General features: G+C 46.5%; 1 protein-coding gene across 5 annotated transcripts in view; it reads right to left on the bottom strand.

Annotated features, from left to right (window-relative positions):
* Window positions 1-18090, bottom strand: part of Dip2a (disco interacting protein 2 homolog A) — an 84314-nt gene that overhangs the window by 19355 nt on the left and 46869 nt on the right. For all 5 annotated transcript variants that reach the window (XM_052744650.1, XM_052744646.1, XM_052744647.1 and 2 more), the window contains 10 exons: window positions 17587-17689; window positions 16146-16210; window positions 15903-15996; window positions 13699-13818; window positions 11778-11892; window positions 10403-10542; window positions 7224-7360; window positions 6240-6320; window positions 5461-5588; window positions 1819-1933 (listed from right to left, as the gene is read on the bottom strand). In XM_052744650.1, coding sequence (XP_052600610.1) covers window positions 1819-1933; window positions 5461-5588; window positions 6240-6320; window positions 7224-7360; window positions 10403-10542; window positions 11778-11892; window positions 13699-13818; window positions 15903-15996; window positions 16146-16210; window positions 17587-17689 — 1098 coding nt within the window. The remainder of the gene's footprint in view (window positions 1-1818; window positions 1934-5460; window positions 5589-6239; window positions 6321-7223; window positions 7361-10402; window positions 10543-11777; window positions 11893-13698; window positions 13819-15902; window positions 15997-16145; window positions 16211-17586; window positions 17690-18090) is intronic.

The following is an 18090-nucleotide window of genomic DNA, read 5'->3' as shown; positions in this document are numbered from 1 at the left end:
CCCACGGGGGCGAGAACTGGAAGGGGACACCACACAGAACAGAAAACTGAAGTGCTGAGGTCCAGGAGGCCGAGCGACCTCTGAAACATCTTGTTATGCAAAGAAGATGGAGAACGTGCCTATTTCTACCATAAGATACAGCGTTTACAGACACAAACACATAAACCTATGTAACTGCTTTTATTAAAAACATAAAGCTCGGCCGGGTGGTGGTGGCGCACGCCTTTAATCCCAGCACTCGGGAGGCAGAGCCAGGCGGATCTCTGTGAGTTCAAGGCCAGCCTGGGCTACCAAGTGAGTTCCAGGAAAAGGTGCAAAGCTACACAGAGAAACCCTGTCTCGAAAAACCAAAAAAAAAAAAACAAAAAACATAAAGCTCAGTAGCCACAAAAACATAGTGAGGCCTCTAGCTGGGATGAGGTGAACCAAAAATGACAGAAGCTGGACATCCTAAACTTGGAATTATGTTTATATTTCAAACACAACCATTGAAGTGTAAAAAGCAGCCCCTAATAACTGAAAGTAAAAAGAATGTACTCAACCAAAATTTAGCTAGCAGCATAGTTCAGAGGCTCAATTTAGTGTGGCTTTAAACAGTCTTGATAGTTGATCCTCAGGGAGAAGTGCTCAAAGGAAGAGAATTGCAAAATCATGTGAGCTGTTCCCAGCTTTCCTGTCTGGGCCAGCACGGAGACCACACTGTGGGACACTGGAGCCCAGTGGCCAGAAGTCACTGGGTGATACTGCCTAGCTGTTGGCCAATACATTGACAGGAGGACACTGACGTAAGAGGAAACCGTATGGTCTTGAGTTTGAATAAGAACTCTCAGCATAAATTCAGAATATAGAGAATCTTACAAACATTTTCTATTCTGTCTTCTGAAAAGGGCCCAAGGTCATGACTAAGCAATAACCAGTAATGACTAAGTGATAACCGGAGTAAGGTCAAGTTCACAGACAGTGGCCCCCAATATCCCACTCAAGACTGCATAGGACAGGCACCCTTGTGTCTGGCCTACCTGTTCCTACTGTGGCCTCAGAGACCTCAGGCTGTGTCAAGAGATTCCCATTGACCTCTGAAGGGCAACAGTCATAGCTACAACACACTGAAACCCAGACATAGTTCATGAGGAAACAAACAAGTCAACTCAGGGGTCACCCCAAAGGAGTCAGACTCTGAAATCCATTCACCATCTTTCCTTCCTGTATGTTCTAGTGAATGATGAAGGATGGATGAAAAAGTCACAGTGTGACTGCCACAAAATCAATAGATCACAAGCACAGGACATATGAGTACCAACAAAGGGGAGCCCCAGGCTCCCTGAACCACCTTCAACAGGAGTCTGGCCAAAAAACTGGCCTATTCCAGTCAAGCCTCCAGATCCACTGAACAGGAGCCAGACACAGAGACACAAGACATGACTATAAAAGCATGGTCAGGTCAGACTGAGGAAATGCCACTCCACAACCTGTTTTCCTCAAAACTGCCACAAAAATGACGGGGTCATCTACAGACTAAAAAGAACTTGTCCCTACCTATGTCGTGACAGTGTCATACCAAATAATCACTAGACAGCTAAGGAAATTTGAACTGTTAATTTTAAGGTATGTTAATAGTATTTATGGAGGTACACATGAAGCAGTGTGATGGAAATGGGGGGCTACTATGTTTTGTTTATACTTGACAAATCTGAAATGCTCTATAACAAAACAAAGCGTGGCCTCTCTGACTCTCGTGGCGTAGGTGTCTGTTTCCCCTTTAACTGTCTGTCATCTATAAACGTGTGCTGGGAACAGTGACCATGCCCGTACGCCCACCTGTAGCACACGGCTCATCCACTGGAAGCTGTCTTCCTCTGAAGCGTCAGGCCGCTGTTCAGCCACCAAGACAATCCGGTCATCGTGCAGCACAGTCACGGAGAACACAGCGATCCTGAGAGAAGGCAAAGGCAAAGTGGCTATACAGAAGTGTGGTGTTCTCCCTCTCTCAACGAGGGCTACATGAAAGATGCCAAGTTCTGTGTAGTAAACACATTACTTATTGTAAATGCACGAAGTGACCTGTCATTCAACTCACAAAATGAAAAGATTGTAGTACTAAGCACAAACTTTAAAAGCTTTTTTTGTATTTACTTTTTTTTTGTTTTTACATCCCAACTGCAGTTTTCCCTCCCTCCTCTCCTTCCAGTCTCTCTCCCCCACCCACCCCACCCACCCCACCCACCCCATTCTTCCTCCTCCCACTCCACTCTTCCTCCTCCGTTTCCCTTCAAAAAGGGCAAGTCTCCCATGGATGTATCAACTGCCATGGTATATCAAGTTGCAGTGAGACTAGGCACCTCCTCTCATATTAAGGCTGGACTAGGACACATGAATCTCACTGTGAAGGGGAAAATTTCTTAATTCTATGTTAATGTAACATTTCCTTGTGAATAACTTTAAAAGTTTTACTTTGTAAACAAAAGATCAAATCCTTCAATAATGAGTTGATTAATACTAATTGTGACTGATTTATTTGGACTTATTTCTACTATCCAACTTTACAGATTTCAACAAGTCCTCTTCCATTTACATTTCTCTCCCTAAGGACTGAAGAGATGGTCCAGAGGTTACAAGCACTGGCTGCTCTTCTGGAAGACCTAGGTTTGATTCCAAGCAACTACATGGTAGCTAGTGACCTGATGCCCTTTTCTGGACTCCGTGGGCACCAGGCATACATATGGTACACAGGTATATATGCAAAATACCCATGCACATAACATAAAAATAAACAAATGTAATTTTTTCTGTTTTCCTACAGCATGTGCACCTGGCAGCTCCTGTGTGGTCAGAGGAAAACCTTCAGGAGTCAGTTCTCACTGTCCACAATGTGGGTTCCAGGGTTGAACTCGCTTCCTTCCTCCCTTCCTTCCTTTTTTTCTTGTGTTTGTGTGCCTGTTCTTGTTTGTGTATGTATTTGCCTGTGTGTGCATAAGCACCTTTCTTACTGTTTTGGATTAGCAAGGTTATCTCTGTCTTCTTCCATCAAAGTTAAAAAGTCGGGTTTCCCCACCAAACCCCTTATGTGAGAATGTCTACCACTCTAATTCTGTGTCATCACAGACAGATGTTTTCTTACCTTCTCCTTTAGCTAGCATGCCCACGTGTTCTGTAACACAGCATCTACACCCCACTCACACATTGTTTTATCCGGCAAGCTTTCCTCAGTGCTGTCTTCCTGTCATTCTTCTTGTAGCATTCCTAAATTTACTTCCCTAATATGCTGTCTAAGTTTTTCAATACAGAATTCATTGCGACAAATTCCCGAAATCCATATGCCCGAGATTCCACAAGTTAAGGGACAATATAGATAGGCACTATGCTGTTTAGTGTTTTGTCAGCTTGTTACAGGCTAGGGTTATCTGGGAAGAGGGAACCTTAATTAAGAAAAGGTCTCTACCACTACACTGGCTTGAAGTCAAGTCTGTTGAACATTTTCTTGATTAATGATTGATGTGAGAGGGTCCAGCCCACTGTGGGTGGTACCAACCCTAGGCATGAGGTTCTAGGTTATATAAGAAAGCAAGCTGAGCAAGACACGGACAGCAAGCCCATCAGCAGCGGTCCTCTGTGGCCTCTGCTCCAGTTGCTGTCTCCAGGTCCCTTCCTTGAGCTCTTGCCCTGACTTCCCTCTGTGATGAACTGTAAGGTATCAGATGAAATAAACCATTTGCTCCCCAAGTTGTTTTTGGTCATGGTGTTTATCACAAAAACAACTAGGACAGGCAGAAAATTTAGGTTAGAACTTGAGAACATTCCTCTGCCATCTCAGCAAATCAGTTCCACTGTGTGGAAGTCTGTCACATTCTGTTCAGCATCCCCACAGCTTTCCAAGTAAGAACAGCTGGCCTCTGAGTCGAGTGTGCCAGCTTCCCGAATCTGCAGACAGCTCTTCAGCTTCATGCACACCTTCCTCCTGAGTTGCTAACTGGATTCCCTTCCTCTCTCCTACCCCTTTTCCTAATTCCTTTCAACTTTCTATTTCTTTATTCTGGAGTAGTTTCTTAATCTCATTTTCTACATTATCCAGAATGTCCACTCACTGAGATGCCTTTATTACTCAGGTCCCAAGAAGAAGCAAGCAGGCTACCCTGTTTGCAGAACAAAATCACCCCACATCAGTAAGTCACTTGGGCTGGCCTGACCTTATCAAGGCACTTGCTCAGGTCCAGTAGGATGTGAAGAAGCAGTCTCCCCAGCTCACTCAAAACCAGGGAGTATACATCCCTAATGAGCATCTCCATGGGCATCTCTACCTATAGCATCTGAGTTTCTGCTTCAGGGGACAAACCATTGGCAAGGTATTTGTGCCCCAGACCACTACCACCTTTTGCTCACTTGCTATGACTCCCTAATTATTTCTTCAGTGCATGTTCAAAGGCAGGGCCTACCCTGGCTCACAGGTACAATAACTAAAGTTAAAAAAAAAAAAGGCATGCACACATTCTTTTGAGAAGAATAAAAATTTAAAGGCAGTTGACTGGAAAGACCAAAAGGACAAAGAACTCAGGAGCGGGAGGAGCTAGACAAAATCCCTTCTCAGCCCTTTCCCTGCTATGTCACAGGCCTAGAGGTACTGTCATCTGCTTAAGAGACATGAGAGTCTTTAACGTCTTCGCTTAATAAATACAGCAAAGCTGAGGACATTTTTTTCCAGGAGCAACGAATACGTTGTGTCTTCCAAAATCCTGCTAGAAAGAAGAGTCTGCCCTCAGTAGTCACAGGGTAGCGCTGTTCCCGAGACAATGTGGAAGCTGGCAGCTCCTCGCTTCCCAGCAGCCGACAGGCCTTCGTCCTTTTAGCCAGTCACGTATTTGGATCTTACCCTCCTTCTGAATACATTTTTGTTTTGTTTTGTTTTGTTTTTTTGAGAGAGGGTTTCCCTGTGTAGCCCTGACTGTCCTGGAACTCACTCTGCAGGCTAGGCTGGCCTCGAACTCACAGAGATCCACCTGCCTCTGCCCCACCCTCAGGTGTGGGATTAGAGGCATGTGCTGCCACCACCACCCAGCCTCCTTTTGAAATTTTAATTAACTTGTTTGTTTGTTGAATGTGGATGTTTTGCGGGCATATACACCTATGTTCCATGTGTGTGCCTAGTGCCTGAGGAGGCCAGAATAGGGTGTCAGATACCCTGGAACTGGAATTACACCTTCCTAGTGGTGCTAGAATCGAACACAGTGCTCTTAATCTCTGAGACACCTCTCCATCCCAGACTTTACTCTCTTAAGGAACTGAACAAAATGGAAAACGAGGACATTTAGCTCTGCTATCACTAATGCAAACAGTTTTCTCTCTCTTTGGGTAACTTTCCTGATATATTTGTAAACTCAGGTTTACTGGCTTTTCTCTGCTACACGGACTTCCCAGACTTTAGTACAGATGAGATCTGAACCCAGGTGCGGGTCTGCAGCGCTTCACCTGCCTCTGTAGACAAACTTCATGGGCTCCACAGCCAGGGCGGTAGCTACAATGTCATCTGCATTATGTCTGCGTACTCCTACAACCATCAGCCCGTCCAGCTTGCCCACGACGAAGACCAGGTTGTCCTGAGAAAAGGGTGTGGTCAGGCCTCATGAGAAGAATTTGACAGGACAAAGAATCCAGCACCTCACACAGGGTCAAAAAAGTAATTGCACTTCAGTACTCAGTCAGGTGGAACAGACTATGTGGGTTAACAGTAGCATTGAAGGGTGGGGAAAGGGTGTCAAGACAAAAGGGCTAGAAAGCTGTGGGTGAGTAGGTAAAGGCCTCTGAGGCTGCAGCAAGGCAAGGCTCCCGGTGTGTTGTGTGGCCTGTGAGCTAGCCCGTGAGCTAGCTGCAGCTACAGACAGGGCCACATTATGCTGCCGATACTACGCAGTCCTCGACTGCAGACACCCACCAGGGGAGCACTCCCCTCCCTGAGCTGAGACAACCACTGTTGCTGGGAAAGGATAAATAAAATCATCTACCTGAGAAAAGGTGGGCCAAGAATGTATTCGTTTTGACGTATTTTAAACATCAAATGCTAAAAACGAAAACGCCTGTGGCTGGATATGCACTACATGCAGGTAAAGAACAGGTCAGGGTGGTCAGCATGAATGACCAAGGCTGCACAGAAAACCCAGGGCACCAGGGACAAGAGCACATCTGCAATGAAGCGTTCCTTTTCTCCACCAACACCTCTGCCCATGGACGGGTACGGGGGTCATACTCACAGGCCCAATAAATCCCAGAAGGCCCGTCCTGGTGAAAGGCCGGTCAGACACGGGGACTCCATCCGCAGTGACTGGGACAGTCTGCCAGGACAGGGAAGAGGGTATCAGGCAGCAGACAACTCAATGACTACTAGAAAGGGAAGGTCGACAAGCAGTAGAACTCAGCAACAGCCAGACCAGGAGTGGCGCATGATTCAAACGTCCCTTGGTGATGAAGCTCAGGGGTGCAGGGTTTTAAAGACAAAACCCACAATTCTATCAGTACTCAAGGGGGAAGGCATCAGTAAGGGAGCTAGAGCAGCCTGGTAGCGTCTGTCTTCTTGCAGAGCTTGGCAGTAGTTTCCAAACACTACACGGCAACTGCTTTTATTTATACTTCCTCTTAGTTATTTCAGTTTTGTAGTTTGCACAAACATTAATTGTTTTGGTTAATACATTTGGACCACAGTCTGGGTCATGGACACTTCCAAAAGCACTGCCAAGGTAGATGTGGCTATTGGGGGTGGAAGGCTGAGAACTGCCTAAGCAGATACAAAATAGAGCTAGGACAAGATGGCACTACCTTAATCATTTCATTAGTCATTTCAAATACCACAAACCGCCTGCGGCCCAGGGTTTAGTGTTCCATAGAAAAAAGGACTCCCAGGGCACCGGGCCCTTCACAGCCCATTCTCTCCTTTTGACTGCTCTACTGAGTGGATATACCACCTAAGCAGGACCCGAACCACCCTCATGTATTTGTATGCCTAGTTCCTGGCAGCACCTGTCCTTACAAGACTCATGAATAACAAGGATCATAATGTGAACCCAGCTGAGGTCCTGTTAAGACCTTCTTGATAGCCATAGCCATCTAGACCTATGGAGCACATGAATCACTCAAGTCCCAGCAGCGTCTCATAGGCCTCCACTCCACCCTGTACCCTTGGGCCCATCAACATTCATGGGATTTGATTTCAAGGTAAAGATCAGGAAAAGGATACAAACCTCAAAGATATTCTTTGTGATTCCAAGTAGTCCATAATATGCTGTCCCAGTTGCAATAGAATTGACACAGATTTCTCCAATTTCATCAGTTTTACAAAGGTAAGGGGCACCATCTACCTTCACAACACATGCACTAGCTAAACAGAGAAAATGATTCAAAGTCATCAAGGTATATTTAAATAGACCACTCACAAAGGTTTACTTGCTCATATATTTGTGGGGTGTTGTTTGTTCGCATTGTTATTTTTGAGACTGGGTCTCACTATGTACCTCTGGCTGGCCCAGAACTCTCTAGGTAGACCAACACACACACACACACACACACACACACACACACACACACACGCACGCACGCACGCACGCACGCACACACGTACACACACACATGCAGGAATTGGGGGGAGGCTCAGAGATGATTAAAAAGTAAACTACATCTATGTAATATGCTCTTGACCAACAGAATCTCATTTTCTTAAGTACGAGGAGATGAGTGTTTGTTTTTCAGCCCCACAGTAACAGTCTCAGGTGTGCACAAAGATTAAAAGTCACAAAACAGCACAAATTACTACACATCCACTTGATGCTGCGGTAAGTACTAATGCTTGGAGGCCAACACAGGCAGCATCAGTGCTGGTGTGAGACGCTGCTGGGTTTGACTATGCCCATAAGCCCATTCAACTAAGCGACAGCCAAATGCTGCGGAAGGGCTCAAACCCCAGGAAGAATGCCAGGAAGAGCACGCACACTCATTGTGAGGTAATTTTGTCGGAGGTAAAAAACATGTTTTGGACTGAAGCTTGTCAAGACGCAACATGTTTTAAAGGGAAGTGAAGCATTCCATCCTGCAAGGAAACTATTAAATCCAGGAAGTAAACAACTCAAAAGCCTCAGAAAATCCCTGAAACTCACCAGATTCACTAAGCCCTCTTTTCCCAAAGCATATACATAACCTGCAGGGACTCAGAAATACACTCTCAGACAAGACAAGCTACCTAGAAGAGGCTCGGACCACCTGAGCTGCCTGGACAAGTTAGTTGTTCTCCGAGCTGTCAAACTGCCTGCAGTTTGTACAGTGTGCTTCAGGTCTCCAGCTCTTGTGAGCAGTCATCTATGGCCTTTGGTGGCACAACTGTCTCTGCGTCATTTCTGCTCCTGTAACTAGCCCCAATAAAGCTCACTGGTCCAAAGTTGGACTTTGGTCTGTTATGGTTCCCTATCTGAGGTGAGGAGGCGTGTGTTCATGCTTCCCCAAGATAGTGTCACATACACACACCTGACAAACACCTGGTAGCACATGTATAGATGTATAGAAGTATGTGTACAGATATATGACTGGGGAATGAACAGACATGAGACAGGTTTGCATGGATTATAAAGACAAATGAGCGTAACTCTGAGTACTCTTATGTATTCAAAATAAACAGCAAGGATGGGGAGATGGCTGTTAGTGCAGTGCATGTCACATAAGCAGGGAGTCCTGAGTTAAATCCCCAGAACCCATGTTAAAAGGCCATGCATGGTGACATTTTATGTTCTAGTGTTGGGGAGACAGGGACAGATGGCTCCTTGAGGTTTGTCCAATCAGAGAACTACAGGCTAATGAGACACTATCTCTAAATAATGCTTAGAGTCCCTAAGAAACACCACCGGAGGTTGTCCTCAGGCCCCGTGTACACATGCACATACATGTATACAAGTCAGCATACACATGTATCCTCCTCCATATATAAAGGTATATACAAAATAAGTACCACTCACAATTTGCCCCACAATTTACAACCTACTTGTACTTTGTTATAACAAGTAAAAATCCTTACTCCATTATCTGCTTTGATTTTATTGCTTTGTTGCTGTTGAGACAAGGTCTTACTATGTAGCCCAGGCAGGCCTCAAACACAAGATTCCTCTGCTTCAGCCTCCTAAGTGCTGAGATTACCGATGTCAGTTACAGTGCTTTTGAAAGTATTTAACCACAAATTCAAGCATTCTACAAGACTAATGTTTCTATGAAGGAGCAGAATTGCAGTAAGAAATACAACTCACACGAATTAAAAGACAGAGCTAGAAACTATAATTTAAACTTCTATGTTCATTCCCATCAGGACTCTGCCTACACCCAGGGGCCAGTCTACCTGGAGCTTTTGTGTCAGGAGTTTAGCACCTGCCACCTACGAGACAGGTTGAAGCTCAAATCCAGGATGCCAGGCAGCCAGCAGGCCACGCACCTCTGGCAGAAGAGGAGAACACTGATGTTGGGGGTGACTGGGTATGAGACATAGCACCCTACCTCTGAAAGTCATCAACAGGGTGCCCTGATTAGCCTGAATTGCCAACTTGACACAGCCTACAGTCCCCTCAGAGGAGGAGGCTCAACTGAGGAGTTGCCTATATCAGACCGGTCTGTGGACATGCCTATAATAAACTGTCTTATTAGTCGATGTAGGAGGGCAGAGGACTGTGGGCAGTACCATTCCTTCAGCAGGTGATCCTGGACTGCATAAACAAACTAACTAAACATGAGCCAGCAATCAGAGTTCCTCCACAGTTTCTGCTCCAGGCTCCTGCTAGGTTCCTGCCTTGCCTTCCCTCACTGATGGACAGTAGCCTGAAAGTGTAAGCTAAATGGATCCTTTCCTCCTCTAAGCTGCTTTTGGTCAGAATGCGCCATCACGGCATGGGCAAGGAAAGTAGGATAGAGGAGCAGGACACCGCCCGTGGTAGGAAGAGGGACAGTAGAGCAGCTACCAGGAGCTGCAAAGAGAAGTATCTAAGAGCAGCATGAGCTGCAGCATCCCCTGCTTCCAAGGGTCACTGAAGGCTCATGAGCCAGGCTCTGCTCCTAGTCCTCAGTGACACTTCGTTTCTTTGAGAGGGCCATCCCAACACCCCTTCTCACTGCCCTGCCTCAAACCAGTAGGTGGACCAACTTTTGCAGAAGGAAGATGCACCTGGGTTGATTTTTTTTAACCCGCAGGTATTTCTGGGAAGTTTCTACATCTCCGGTCACAAGTGCTTGTAACCACCTGCTCAGGGACCTCATCTCCAGGCACTGAGAGCATCGGCTGTTTCTGAGGCACCTCTATGGAGTGCAGTGCGCACTCTAACCCACCCGGCACACCTGTGCTCTTGGTGTCCTGCCAGTCAGCGCAGGATGTGGAAGCGCTCCGATTGTTTCTTACCTCCAGGCATCACCTGACCGACATCCTGAACGGTGAGGACTGACAGCTTCTCCTCAGTGTCCACTCTGATCACACCGTAGCTCAGGCCATTCATTGACAGGACAGCTTTTCTTGGAGGAGGTCCTCCCAGATCTGGGGGCCTAGAGCACAAGAGTACCAGCATGCCTGTTGACAAGGGCTATCACTCCGGGAAAGATGGCACTGAGGGCCAGCCTCACCTGAGGCACGGTTCCTCACTAGAGCACCTGCTCTGTGTATGGACTTGTTGGGACAGTGTGTTCTAAAGCTCAAGGCCTCTCTGCAGTGTGTCCCCAACACTCTTCTCACTAGAGGCAGGCCCATGACTGCAGGGCAAGCGACACTGTGACTTCTGAGACAGGTCATTAGAGGTGACTCAATGTCTATCTGATCATCTTGTGACCTTCACATGGAACCCTAGGGTAGCCAGGTGGGCTGGTCCAGGCCACTGTGCTGCAATGGGCTGTGGTACTGTGCCTGTGTAGGGCTGGCTTAGCTCCAGCATTGTTTTTAGTGCTATGATTAAAATACAGATACTTAAAACTTACATAATTGTGAGCACATACTACCTTTAAGTTATGAGCACAATGTATACAGGACCAGAGCTGAGACAGTTCTATTGCAATGAGTTGAGGGGAGAAAGCTAACAAAAATGTCCACAGGCTGTGAGCCTATGACCTGAAGCCCCACAGAATTGTGCTCAAGGGCAGCGATAGCAGATGATTCATCATCAGGGAAGAAAAGCGCCTTTGTGCCTAGCTGTGGTCTGGCAGCAACATGGCATGTGCAGGAAATACAGGAAGGAACCTGAGGCCCAGGTCCTAGGGTCCTAGTTATAGATGGGGGTGGGAGGCTCTCAGGGGAACCTCCAACCCCCTCCCTATTACAAGTTGTAAGACGTGATACAAGGGAAATAGCCATGAAAGCAGCTTGGGCCTTCAGAGGTTAGGATGGCTGGATGCTTCTCCTGGCAGGTTAAAGGGCCTTTTCATCAGACCTCCACAGCGAGAAGAACCTCTCTCAGAATAAGACAGTTGTTCAGTTATAACTTTTACTTATGATCAGGCATGAAACAGCAAGATCTTGACTGGGAAGAAGTGTAAGGAAAATAACATTGAGAGAATCTAGTGTACTCCAGGAACCCACTACCCAACTCCCAGCATGGACCTAGACTGGTGAGGGGCACGGTACTGCAGCTACCTTTGCTATCAGAGGGAGATTGGAACGCGGGTGCTACGTAATTCTTCAGGATGCCCAACAGTTAGAAACATATCACAAACTTGGGGCTATAGGTAACTCTGTCATATGTAGAGGACTCGAATGTGAGCTCAGAGGAGACAGCACGCACTTCAGTTACCTGCGGATGGCTACTGTTAGCGCCTCGGGAGAACTGGCACAGGGACAGATGACCTCTGGTCTCAGACCTCTGGACTGGAAGACATTGAGGAAGGCATCACAGGAAGATATGGACCCTGTGTGAAGCAAAGGAAGTGGAGTGTAAGAGGTACCTGGGGGGCCAGTGAGGCGGAGCACAAGGTCTACAAGGCACCATGCTGGCCTGGCAGCCATGCTGAGTCCTGCTCCACATAAGCCTGTTTCAACAAGACCATTGCTACGATTTGACAAAGCAATGCCTTTTAGGGCAGGAGTGATTACCATAAAACACATAAGATCATTTCCAACTCACCAACAAGAAAGCGTCTGGAAATATCTGAGAGGAGGCCCGTTTTTAGTGTTGTGTTTGCTACTGAGGTCCTGCCCTCCTGTACCTTTCCTGGACCAGTGGTAAGAACAACTTCCCTGTGCTTCAGGTTCAGGACCAGCATGGAGCCTGCCAAGTAACTGAGCAGCATCTACAGCCCGACAAGGCCGGGCCTGGCACTAGAGGCCCATAGCTCAGCCAGGGCAGCTCCTAGCAGTAGTCTTAGAGATGTGTGAACTACACGCCTCCCTGAGGAGGTCCTGCCTCTCCCGAGGTCCTCTCCTTTGGGTAGACTCCTGTCATTCAGGGGTGGTGGGCCTTAACAGAGGGTGTTGGAAATGTGAAAACTTGGCAACAAGGAGGCTCTACCTGTTCAGGGCTCAAATAACTACAGCCATGGTGACCCTAGGGTTTGGTGATAAACCTCTCTCCACAAGGGTACATATAAGGAAAGGGGGCATCCCTATCCTTAACCCTATCCTTAACCCTAACCCTAACCACCTCAGGCTTCACTTCTTCAGGGAGAGAGGTGTCTCCTAAGGAAAGAAGACATCAGATTGTTCCGTGTTACCAAGACTGGAGACAGCATCATGACAGCCCAATAGAAGAGCTACAAGCTAAGGCCTGTGAAGGGAAAGCTAGCTCTGTGGCACCTGGAGGAACGTGGATGGAGTGAGGAGACAGGATGAAGCTATTAGGGCTAACGTTTATCCCCAGAACGAAAATACTGGAGGGAGTGATGTGATCCCTGAGTGCAGCTAAGTGCACGAACAGAGAGCTAGGGCAGCTGTGGGCTTGAGCAGGAATGAATAGCCATGGATGTGGGAAGAGACGCCGTGCTTGTCTCAGGTGTGCACCAAGAGAATGAGAGGCTTTTAGGGGTACTGTGTGCCTGCTCTGCTCTCCTGAAAGATGGGGTACACAAAAGATTGGGGTAACAGATTGGTGCTGCAAAATAAATCCCTTGTTCAACACGAGTCACTTGAGGCTCCCCTAGAGAACACCAGACCTGGGCCTGAGACAGTCCTGGGCCTAAGGAGCTCACACAGCCACTACAAAAGCAGCTACAGGCACTGTTATACACAGGAGGGTCCTCGTTGCTTAGGCAGCAGCCATGAGGCATTCCTCCAGGACTCAGGGTTGGCCAGAGACATATGGAGGATGAATAATTGGGTCCCTATGAAGGAAGTTGGGGCTAAGTGTTAAATAAGTGGGGGCCTAACACTAAAAGGCAGGAGGATCATAGCAAATCAGGGACCCTATTTATAGCATAATCCAGGGATCTCTTAAAAAATTATGACTCTCATTAAAGGTTTTGTCAACTGCATTAAAATTGCTTGTAAATTTAGTGTCTTAATAATTATGTATGAGACCCACCAACATTCATCAACAAGAAACAGCATGTCACAGAACATTATAGGACACTATGTTTCATTATAAGATCACTTATCAAAGTAGTGATAAGGCTTCAATTTTGGACAACAGGTTCTATTTCAACAGGTTGTTCAGTCCTTGCAAGTCAAGAATCATGGGAGCAAACACCATAAATCCACCCTAGGTCCCACAGTCTACTCACATGGGTTAGCGCCATCAGCCACAATCAACATGCGCAGAGAGCTCAGACAGACATCCCTCTGACCTCGCTGTGCCAAGAGAGACCAGTGCATATCTCGGGACTTCACCAGAGCAGCCCGGGCTACAAAGAGAAGGGAGTACAGATGTCTCAGTATCACAGGGCAGGCACCCTCACACTCCAAAAATTCTGTTGTACTTCATTCTAGGCAGAGGTAAACACACAGAGGGCAAAGGATGCAGCTGTATGGATCATACTCTTGGCTATTATCGATACCTATTACCAGTTATCCCATGTGCTTCCTAACCTACTCCATTCCTTTTCTCCTTAAAACTTAATTTTAAAATATGATTTAGATGTAATATACTCAGATCCCTTTTCCAGCCTTTCGCTTTTTAAATTTTTATTTTACATGTATGGATATTTTGCCTGCATGTATGTCTATGTACCATGTATATGCAGTGCCCACGGAGGCCAGGCAACAGCATAAGATTCCCTGCAACTAAAGTTATAGATAGCTGTTAGCTGTCACCTGAGTGCTGGGAACCAAACCTGGATCCTCTGGAGAAGCAGTCGGTGCTCTTAACCTGAAACATCTCTCTAGCCCCAGCCTTTTAAAAAATTAATTTTTATTATTTTGTTACTTTATAAGTATGGGTGTTTTGCCTGCATGTGTGTCTGTGTACCACATGTGTGCCTGGTACCCTTGGAGACGAGAAGAGGACATAGGATGCTCTGGCACTGTAGTTACATACAGCTGTGAGCCACCAAGGAGTTGAACCCAAGTCCTCTGGAAAGAGCAGGCAGTGTACTCAACTCCTGAGTCATCTCTCCATTCCCCAGATGTTTTTAAGTTAAAGGTTTTATCTTACTCTTTGAATATTGCCTGTTTTATCTCATGCTGCAGGCTGTACCTTCCCAAGGTGCTGCCCCAATGCCAGAGCCATCATGCCACTTAGTCTACAGGGCTCTGGCAGCCTCCAGGTCAAAAGGGGAAATGAACCTGGACTTGTTTTTAAATTAATTTATTTATTCACTCTTCCCTCATATATTACATCTCGCAGTTTGCCCTCCCTCCTCTCCTCTTAGTCCCCCCACACACACCTCTGCTCTCCCCAAGCTCCATTTCCTTTCAGAAAAGAGCAGGCCTCCCAGGGATATCAATTAAATATGACATTAACAAGTTACAACAAGACTAGGCGCATACCCTCATATCAAGGCTGGATGATGTAACTCAGGAGGAGGAAAGGGGTCTCAAAAGCAGGCAAAAGAGTCAGAAACAGATCTCACTCCCACCATTAGGAGTCCCACAAGAACACTAAGCTACAGAACCGAAACATATGTAGATGACCTAGATCAGACCCCTACAGGCTCCCCAATTATTACTCCAGTCTGTGTGAGCCCCTATGAGCCCTGGTTGGTTGATTCTAGGGGCTGTCCTTGACCCCTCTGGGTCCCACAATCCTTCCTCCCTCTCTTCCATGGAATTCCACGAGTTCCACCTAATGTTTGGCCGTGGGTCTCTGCATCTGCTCCTATCCATTGCTGGATGAAGCCTCTCTGGTGACAATTATGCTAGGCTCTGATGAACCAGGACTTGAATGGACTGAATCAACCTCAATGAGTGTGCAGAGCCCAGTGAATCCCACTCCCTTCAACCAGGCTTTGTCTTCCTCCACAGAACAGGATGCAAGACACTCTGTAATAGGAATGCTGATTTGAAGATATGCCTGCAAAGTATATATTGTCACTGGCGCTGGCCGGGTACAGAAGGTCAGAATCTTGGCACCTGCTGAGTTCTACTGGACAGAGACAAAGGGCGCTGGAGTTGTGGAGTCACCATTGAGCAGGAATTCCTGTTTGGTGCTGGGAGACACTTCAACCACTGGGAAGCGAGAACAGGGCCCAGGCCTCACAGGTGGCCTTCCTCATCCATTCCATCCAAGTGCTGGGATTAAAGGCATGCGCCACCGTCACCTGGCTGAGTTCCCGTTTTTCAGTGATGATCCCAGCTACTTCACTGCAAGTAGCTGTCCAGGCCCTGCGCAGATCTGGCCCAGGATGGCCAACAGAGACATCCCAAGATGGCTCTCCAGCCCACACCTGCAGTTCTGTATGTTGCCTTCATGTTCCCTTAATTACTAAAGAGCAGCTCAGAGAGAATTCTTTAAAGAAAGGTGAGGCAAGTAATGGCAGTTTTCTGCTACCTTTATAGGAGCACACTTTCTGAATCCAGGAGAGTGGGTTGACCTTCATCAGTGCATATGGGATGCTGACGACATGCATCCTATTCATGACACTCTGCAAAAAAGAAACGGACCAGCTCAGAGGAAGGCAGGATTAATCTATGTCAGAACAAGCAAACCAAACCCAACAAACTGGCATGCCAGTATGTCACGGGTTTGGCTCATGTCTTGTTCCCACCCCAGTCACTAGCAAACAACACTCACTGTTAAGACTCCATGCCACAAACCAGCATCCCTTTTGAAGTCCAGCACATTCGTTAATGTTTCAGCTGAAAGCGGACACAGAAAGTTAAACTGATGAACGGCACTTTGTAAGTTCTGCACACTTCTAGAGCAGTCCCGAGATGACTACATAACCAGCACGTTGGAGCTTAGGGAAACAGGCACGGCACTTCCAAACACCATGCACCAGGTAACACCAAGCTACGCTGTCTGTTCAGACGACTGGAAACACACAGTTCCAGACGGGAGCAGAGAACCATGCCAATCTTCCATTCAAAAGCACAAGGAGCACTTCGTACAGGAGAAGCTACAGAAAGGTCATTTCACGATTTCACCATTTTGAGTGGCCACCTCTCAGAGTCAAGAGGCAGGATGGGAAACTGCCCTGGACACTCTTATTTCTCAGCTTCCCACCCAGATTCCCCCAATTCTCACCCCACAGCCTACAGTCTTGCATCTTACTTGCACAAAGCAGTGACATGCATGCCAGAAAGACTGTTGCACTATGAATGACAATCTCCCTGTCCTCATCAGCTGCAGAGCCAAATTAAAGGTGCCATGAATTAAATGATTAGCACTAGTGCTAAAGAACTCATAGGACTTGGTTTTATAGCTCTGACTTTTAAATGTCATTAAAGTCCTTGAAGCTCTCCTTCAAATCTCCACAAAGTCTTTAAAATTATGTTCACAAGCTAACCCTTGAGATTAAACATCCATATTTTATGTATTTACGTATGCCATTCAATTTTTCTTTCAATTTCAATTTTGTAATGTAAGAAAATGGCAATGAGTCCAATTTTAGTTTTTAAAATGATGTATTTCATACTGAGTCCCTAAATAAATGGAATTATTACCTATCAATATAAAATAATATTAATTTAAAATGTTAACAGTAAATTGGGGGCTGCTTCTACTTTAACATAGATGATCTAAGATCATAAAGATTATACATAAGCATTTACATGCATGATTGCTCAAGCCACAAATACATTTACTGAAAATGAAAACATTAGCAGGAAAGGATGTTCCAGGGCAAGTATTTTCTACTTTTTATAATGCAAAATGCACTGCCCTTCGTGCATCAACAACTGATCCAGCTCATTCTGCAGAAATGAATCACTGGTGCACAAGACTCACATTCCATAAAATCAGTGTAAGTATGACTTTATTGAAACTGTCCTAAATGGGGCAGCCTGGGCTCTGTAGAGGGACACTCACACCCCCCCAGCTCTGTATAAGACCAGACCTTCTCCCAAGGATGCAGTAGAAGCTACACCCCCTGCCTGAGGCAACTGCAGTAAAAGTTAGCATGCTGTGCCCAGGGCGGATGTGCTATGCGCAACAACAGATTCTGGGGTGAGACCAGGGATGTCAGCTATGCACGCAGGCAGCAAGAGCTGCCCTCCTGAATGGATGGCCTTACCTTCCATGTACCCGCAGGCCTGGGTGAGAGCCCGGCACTGTGCCAGCAGGGACGAATGGGATACGGTGACCCCTACCGTGCTGCCTTCTTTGCTGGTTTTATACTGCAGAATTTCAAGGAAGAAAAACAGTGATACACATTTCTGTAACCACAGCAGACAGAGGCAGCTGAGGACTCTGAAGAAGCAGCAGCTGAAGTCATCTCTCCCCTATTACCACCCAAAGCCCTTCCTAGCCTAGCTCTTAAAAGACCTAAACAGTGCTCGAGGCCAACAGTGCACACAGCTGCACTGTAACTGCCTGCATCCTAGGAAGGACAACTAGGGATGAATTAGGTCAGAGTGAACCTGAAATGACCCAAGTAAGGTTCTGCATGACACTTTATATACCTGGGGTAGAGGTAAAATAAGAACACTTAGTCTAAAAAGTATTAAGTAGTTATCTTTATAAAAACCCAGCCCAAGCCTGTGAGGGATATATCTGCACCAAATAAGCATGTCCTTAC

This window comes from Peromyscus californicus, unplaced genomic scaffold, assembly GCF_007827085.1.
Source record: "Peromyscus californicus insignis strain IS unplaced genomic scaffold, ASM782708v3 Scaffold_19__1_contigs__length_69161282, whole genome shotgun sequence".
In the NCBI taxonomy this organism is placed as follows: Eukaryota; Metazoa; Chordata; class Mammalia; order Rodentia; family Cricetidae; genus Peromyscus; species Peromyscus californicus.
The sequence above is the reverse complement of the archived record's forward strand: the minus strand, read 5'-3'. Positions and strand labels throughout refer to the sequence as shown.